At 35.2% G+C, this 7,646-nt stretch overlaps 1 protein-coding gene across 1 annotated transcript; it reads left to right on the top strand.

Moving 5' to 3' along the window:
* Positions 1–5,023: 5,023 nt before the first annotated feature.
* On the top strand, positions 5,024–6,418 carry LOC142358271 (uncharacterized). The gene is made up of 3 exons (XM_075409705.1): positions 5,024–5,287; positions 5,364–5,496; positions 6,017–6,418. The coding sequence occupies exons 1-3, from the start codon at positions 5,133–5,135 to the stop codon at positions 6,302–6,304; spliced, it is 576 nt and encodes a 191-aa protein (XP_075265820.1). The 5' UTR covers positions 5,024–5,132; the 3' UTR covers positions 6,305–6,418.
* Positions 6,419–7,646: the final 1,228 nt, after the last annotated feature.

Raw genomic sequence — 7,646 nt, 5'->3', positions numbered from 1 at the left:
CGATTGCATGCACTTTTGCACACTGCCAAATATGGCTAAGGAAGCATCCTTGAGAATATGCAAGGCGGAGGTCGAATTGCTTACAGAACGCGAGCACCTCGATATGATAGAAGGAGCAGTACGTGGGGGAGTATGTTCAGTCTACGAGATGAGAAAGTTTACAGCAAATAATAAATATTTACCAGATTACGACTCTTCACAACCCTCGACATATGGCTTCTGCGTGGACGCCAATAACCTATACGGTGGCGTCATGCAAAATGAAAAACTCCCTCAGTCAGATTTTACGCTTAACTCTGATATTACACTGGCTGAGATACTGAACTGTCCTGATGATAACCCTGTCGGTAACTTCGTGGAAGTCGACTTGCATTATCCAGCAAGTCTACACGATTACCATCAGGACTTCCCCCTCGCACCATCGAAAAATATTGTTGAGGATGACTGGCTCAGTGACTACCAAGTGAATTTGCGAGAGAGTCATAACTTACCCCCCTCAAAAGTTCCAAAACTGTTGTAGACTTTCTTCGACAAAGACCATTATGTGCTGCATTACAAGCTGTTGAAACTGTATGTTAACTTGGGATTAGTCGTGAGGAAAATGCATCGTGTGCTACAGTTTACTCAAAACAATTGTTTAACACCCTATATAACCCTGAACAGTGAGAAGAGACAAGCGGCTTTGAATAAAGTTGAGGAGAGTTTCTATAAACTAATGAACAACGCCGTTTATGGGAAAAACTGCGAATCGAAACGTCGACGGATGAAAATCGAGCTTACGAGAGACGCAAGACGAACCCTAACCATAGTAAGCAAGTTTGAGTTTGAAAAATTCAAAGTGTTTGGCGAGAACATGGCAGCTCTCTCCTCCCGCCCAAGAAAGATCTATTGGGATACACCAACGATAGTAGGGGCCACAATACTTGATCTAGCGAAATACTACATGTATCAGTTTCACTATGGAACAATGCGATCTTCATTTGACTGTCGATTACTTTATAGTGATACTGATAGCTTGCTATACCGGATCAATTGTGAAGATCTCTACCGTGAACTGAAGGAGAGCAATGTTCTTGATCAATTCGACTTCTCAAATTACCCAGAAGATCACGAACTCTACAGCGAAGAAAATAAGCGCGTCGTCTTAAAATTCAAAGACGAATTTGCTGGGGATTATATAAAAGAGTTTATATGCCTGAAGCCAAAGCTGTACAGCATTACTTCCACTAGTGAGTATTTTACGTTTAATGATTCAAGAAAAAACTAACAAAGTACCAACTAACCTTGTATGTTTGTCATAATTTGACTGCTTTTTTCTGTTCATGGGTAACCGAAAAATGTCCGCCAAAGGAATAACAAGAGCAGCCCAAAATTTGCTTCGACATGCAGACTACAATAATACACTTGTGACTGGAAGTACACTGCGCGCTGAAAACACAAGGATTGTTCCGGAAAAGCATGTTCTACAAACGGTTTCAACGAATAAAATATGTCTCTCTGCTTTTGATAATAAACGCCACATTCTGAACGAGGGAATTAAAACACTACCATTCGGCCACTATAAAATTGATCATTGCCGAGTCGAAGATTTTTCTTGGGATAGCGATGAAGTAGAGTGGGACTGCGAAAATGTAGAAAATTATGCTCACCTTCTCCTAGATTCGAGTCCAAACTGGGACCATAATAATAGTTTTGTTGTACCGGATACAACAATAAGTGAAAGCCCGGAAGAATGGGAAACACCTGACCCGGGATTTGCAATGACAAGTATTATTAACGAGGACGATATTGATAGCGATGATATCGTAGATTTCGATGCTACCACCAGCTCCAGCTCTTCCTCCCCTAACCCATTCATTAATTATGAAGCTAATGAGTGCAGTGAAAGTAGTAGTAGCGATTATGAAGAAGAACCAGCATTTAAAGTTGCACGCAGACAATAAACTTATTGTACTTAACTACGTAAATTGCGCCTTTTGAATTCCTAACCGTGTAAATTTTGTGTTTATGAGTGCTAAAATACGTTTCAATAAATTGTTCACTTGCAGCTCTTATCGGAACGAAATTTAGAACAAAGTTGGCTGTTTGACCGAAAACAAGTTTGCCGCCTTGGAAATAGTCACATCTGGTAAAGAATGAAAGTTAATCCCTTTCCGTCTAGGATAACGCCCCATTATCCCATGTTTAAGTATCGTAGGATAACCCCCCCCCTCTCTTGAGACAGTATTTACTTACTACTTCCCGCTTCCCATTTTTTTCTAAAAACTGAACTTATGCTTTAATTGTACAAAGAAATGGTTTAACTGTGTTAAATAAGAGCCGAAAAGGCTATAATTATGTGAGGGGGGTGTCGCAGACAATTAAAATATGAATGCAAAATGTTAAATTTTCTCAGTGAATTTGTTTAAAGAATAACTTCAATAATGAGCAATTGTGAAGCTGTTTAAGGAAGTGTAGAAAACAAGAAAAATTAAGGATGGATAATGTGTAAGGATGTGCTAAAATTATGTATGCTGAAAAATGCCTCAATGGTACTAGTTCAGTGTTGAAGTAATTAATTATAGTGCTGAAAAAATCTTTTAAACTGTTAGGGAAAAAGTTGAACATATTCAAAGTAGGTGCTCAAATTTGTTTAAATTGTGCAACGAAAGTGCTGTAAATATAAAAGATGTGTGCTGGAAAGTGTTTTTTTTTGTTAGGAATGATTTGAAAATGTGTTGAAAATAGGGTGGAAAAGTGTTTAAACTGTAAAAGGAAATAGTTCAAAATATGTAACAAAAATATTTTAAGAGTGTTATGACTGTGTTAGAAAGTGTTGAACATCTGCAATGCAACGGCTGTAAGGGGTCAAAAGTGTTATGCAATAGTGCATAGAAGTGATTAAATTGTGTACAGAAAGTATCGCAAAAATACGTCAGACAGGTTTTGAAGAGTGCATAAAATGTGTAGGTTTTGTGCAGGGAAGTAATGACAATAAGTAAGCAGTAAGCTGAAAAGCGACGTGAAACTGTGTAAGGAAATTGTTGAAAGCAAGTGCAACAAGTGGTAAAAATGACTCTAATTGTTTTAGGAAAGCGTTGAAAACATAAAAAACTAGTACTAAAAAGTTATTGAAATGTTAAAGGTGTATTGAAAATATATAATTGATTGCTGTAGAGTACAAATAGTGTTTAAAGAAAGTCTAGTAATGCGTTATAGTTACCGTTAAAATTTTTTATTTTGTTCATGGATTCTGTTGAATATGTGTAAAAATAGCGCTCGAACATGCTTATTTTGTGTGAAGAAAATTATTTGAGAATTTTTTGAGAACGTTGTTAAAATTGTGCGCAGAAAGCGCAAACAAATATCAGATAGTTGCTGAATATCGCTTAGATTGCGCAAGTAAACTATTGAGTATATGTGCTCTAAATACGGAAAAATACTTTTAAAAACAAGAAATGTGAGTTTAACAAAAAGTAGTTGATACAATCTGATTAAGTAGTTACTAGCTGCTTTTTTGTTTTGAAATTAAATTTTTGAATCAAGTTGAGCCCAATTCATAATACCAATTTTTTGCCCAGATTTTTTCACGGTTTTTTGGAGAGTTCATGTTTTCAGTAGTTGTGTCATTATTGGTCTTAGCTATTTCGTTGATAATTTTGGACTCCAATTTTTCACTTTTTCCCTGAAAATTGCAGTTCTGTTTTTTCTTTCAAATGAAATTGATTAGCAATCTTATAACTTTCTAGCGTTTTTTGGAAGAAGATTTTGTTTATGTGCCTCAGGTTTTGGAAGAAGATTTTGTTTGTGAATTCTGTGGATGTGTGTTTTCAATTCGTAATCTAACAGAACAGGTATTCAATCAGAGTAATTATAGAAAAATTGTGAAGGAAAATACTCTTTTTATCAATTTGATTTTTAGTGAGAATCTGTATTTTTTAACGGTTTCCTTAATTCATTTGGGGCCCTTGTCAGAGCGGAAAAACAATCGCAAACTTCAAGTTTGGGTGACCAAAACTCATCTGACTTTCTATTGTAAACTATACTTGTAATTATACACTAAAATGCCACAGAAATGTTTATCTTTTATGTTGTTTCATGTGTTTCTGTGTTTTTTTATAATAACTTTAATCTTTTGGAAAATAACGGTCCACAATTCTGTTCGCGTAGATTCTGGAGATAATCTGGCCATGTTTTTAAGATCTGTTTATATTTTTTTCTATCAGTTTCACTCAATTTGGAGAAAGATGTTATATGCAAGTGTAACGAGAGCTAAAGAGCTAATCGTTTGAAGGCGGGCTTGAAATGTGCTTTCCGATCGAGGTTTAGCGGTGAATTTTTGTAAAAAATGCGGTGAAATGCAGTGAAAAAAAATTTTCGCTCCGTATTTCTTACGTCTTTTTGCGGTGAGCGCAGTAAATCGCGGTGAATTATTTATTTTCACCGCCTTCTCGGTAGTCTTACAAAGAAGTCTTCAACATTTTATTCCAGTGCGCCAACCGTCACTTAATTCTATAATAATTCTTGCAAATTTAAATTAGATTCAATAAACGTTGGAAAGCAAATGCGGTGAACATTTGTGAGAAATGCGGTGATTCCTGTAGTGAATTTTGTGAGAAATGCGGTGATTTCTGCAGTGAATTTTTGGGAGAAATGCGGTGCTATGCGATGAATTATTTCATTCCACCGCATTTACCGCATTTCTTACATTAATTTGCAACAAAATTGACGCGGTGAATTTTTAAAGGAAATCCGGTAAAATTTAGAGAATAATTTTCCACCGCATTCACCGCAATCACCGCTTTTCTTACAGAAATTCACCCAAAATCATTGTCCCGGTTTAGAACAGAGTCGCGAAAGCTTTAATTTCTTTTGGGTTCTGCTACGATAATTTAAATTGTAGTTTAGGTATTGAAATGCAGTCTTTGCAAGCATCAATATGTCTGTTAGTGGGCGATCTTTTGAGCCTCTGTTGGGCAAACAGAGGAAAGAGATAACAGCAAATCCTTTCTTAACTAATTCTTTTCATTCATAGAGTACAATGTTGACAAAAGTAATTGGACGAATTTCTTCTTAGTACTTCATTTCATTATAACATTATAACTTGCAATACTAGTTTGATTAGTTATCAATTTTAGATTCATTTTATCAAAATGTCTTCGAGTACTCTTGAAGACACTATATGCCAATTTGTAAATTTAATCAAGGAATCTGTTATTTTTGTGGGTTTGCTCAGCTTTGTTTTTGTTTTCATAGTTTCAATTTTTTCCATCGTTGCAATTGCAAAAACATTCTACAAACAACGCAAGTACGTATTGTTGCATAAATCTTTTCCACCTTTTCGAATCTGTTCAGTTGTTTATTTGGTGTTTTTGTTTGTTTAGCTCTATGACAACATTGTTGTTGTTGGTTTCGAATGTTGTCATATTCTGTGTATTTCTGGAAGGCTGTTTGATTGGGGTGTTATGTAATGCTGCATACCAAATGAACGGGTCAAAGATATATCTCCCACTTCTGGTTAGAAAAAGACCAAAATTCAGAATTTTTCCAAAAGTTCTCTTAGTTGTCTACAGCATTATGTGGTTTAACGAAAGCTCTGATCGGAAAATTTTTGAGCAAAAAGTTAGGATTGAAAAAAGAATGGAAATCTAACCAATAACTAATAGCTTTGAGATTTCTTCCTTAGCACAAACTGCCCTGATAAGAATCACTTTTGCAGAAATTGTTTTTTAATCAATTCCAGTTGTGCTTGAAATTGTCCCCAAAGAGACACAAGTGTGCTCAAATGCATCTTCTCTTATGAATCTCCCTCAAGTTACGCTCCAAATTGTTCGTGATGAGACATAAAGTGAGTTTCAGAACATATCTTAACAGACCTATCAGACATGTTACTTCAATTCAAATTTGTTTTGATCAGATTTGATTCTCTCCAATCCACTCTCCAATGCAGAAGGAGTGTGTGAGTGTTAGGGTTCTTTTTAGGTTAAAAGACATCTAGAGTACAAGTCGGGAATGTTTTCATTGTTCCTCTGTTCAGATCATAGGAGTATGTCAACTGTGTGAACTGGAGACTATCTGTGTGTTCCTTGTTCTTGCCATTCAGAGGTTCCTCTCTTGGCAGAAGCCAATCATGTTTATGAACCAGAGCAAACTCACTCTCATTGGTCAATTTGTGGGCATCATTGTGCTGTGTCACGTGCTGGTGTTGGTGCCCATTGTGCCCATCATTGTCAATGTTCCTGAACATCATTGGTTAGATATTTTCTTTCATTTACCCCAGAGCTTCTCTTTAGTAGACAAGATTTGGTTTCATTACCATATGTGATGAGAACAAACTAATTCTTTATTGCATGATAATTTTGGTCTGGAAACACACCGTGTGCGCTGGACTTCGGTCTCATCAGAGTTCACTTCCTTAAAACAAGGTCGTGAATAGCGGCCGTCGGCCTCTCAGCGCCCATTATAGGCGCTCTTTTTTTACGAATAGAAAAGTTTTTCTAAACTAAAATAAGAAATAGCTGTACGTTTGATTGCATTTTCGTCCATCTCAATCATATATTAGAGTTTGATCGGCAATCTGTTTTTTTAGTTTCACCGTTTTAGAGGTTTTTTAGTGATTTTTGTACTGGTTTTCATGTTTTTTGTATCTTGGGTAATCTTTTTTTTGTTATTAGTGATCATGTTGATTTTCATGACCTTTTGACTTCGTTATTGTCAATTCAAATTTGTTTTAGCTGAACAATATAGGCTCAAGTTAAAGCAATATATTACTTACTTTTTCGGTTTCAGAAGTTTTCTTCTGCCTAATTAATCTATATTTGCTGCCTTTCGGATTTTTTTTTCATTTTCGGTTGGTTAATTAGGTTTTCTGTTACTCAGTTCAGAATCAATAGCAAATACTCGATTAAATTAATGTTCTCAATTCTGTTCTTCTTCGATAGTTTGACTTTTTGAAGATGTTTTAAATGTTTCTCAATGCTCTGGGTGCCATGTGGGTGCTCAAGTATTAAGCAGGAACGGTTTTTAAGATTTGGTGAGAGAAGTTTCAAAATGTTGCGATATTTATAGAAATTTAATTAAAGATTTCAACACTTCTATCAAATCTAATGAAACTCGCCGAGAGAGAACTAGAACCTTTTTGATACTTTAGGTTGTCATTGAGCTCTCACTTTAGGTTGTCATTGAGCTCTTTTTGATACAAAAATAGTTCAAAGGGGCGATGCAACTTGATTTGGGAAGAAATCAGGCTGTCGTTAACTTTTCGTTGTTTTTCTAACTGCTTCAATTCCAAAGCCGGTCAGAGATCTCAACCGCGGCTATTTTCCAGCAAATTGCCGGCTTATAGACTCTCTCTCCCGCTCTCTTCTCCTATGCTCTCTCTCTCTCTCTCTCTCTCTCTCTCTCTCTCTCTTTATATATATATATATATATATATATATATATATATATATATATATATATACAAATATATTTATATATATATATATATATATATATATAAATATATATATATTTATTTATGTGTGTGTGTCCGTTCATATATATTTATTTAAATTAATATATATATATAAATATATATATATAAATATATATAGAATTCAATTTAGGTTGCTCAAAATTTGTTGTTTCATATAGTTACATCACTTAAATGCTCTCAAACGGAACGG

The sequence above is a fragment of the Convolutriloba macropyga genome, unplaced genomic scaffold, assembly GCF_964194025.1.
Source record: "Convolutriloba macropyga unplaced genomic scaffold, txConMacr16.3 SCAFFOLD_2812, whole genome shotgun sequence".
NCBI classification, from domain to species: Eukaryota; Metazoa; Xenacoelomorpha; order Acoela; family Convolutidae; genus Convolutriloba; species Convolutriloba macropyga.
Note: the sequence above shows the minus strand (reverse complement) of the source record. Positions and strands in the feature narration are given on the sequence as shown.

Coding starts and splice junctions, on each gene's coding strand:
- LOC142358271 (XM_075409705.1), top strand. CDS start 5,133: ATGTCTTCGAGTACTCTTGAAGACACTATATGCCAATTTGTAAATTTA. Junction 5,288..5,363: donor ACATTCTACAAACAACGCAA/GTACGTATTGTT, acceptor TTGTTTGTTTAG/CTCTATGACAACATTGTTGT. Junction 5,497..6,016: donor AGATATATCTCCCACTTCTG/GTTAGAAAAAGA, acceptor TCCTCTGTTCAG/ATCATAGGAGTATGTCAACT.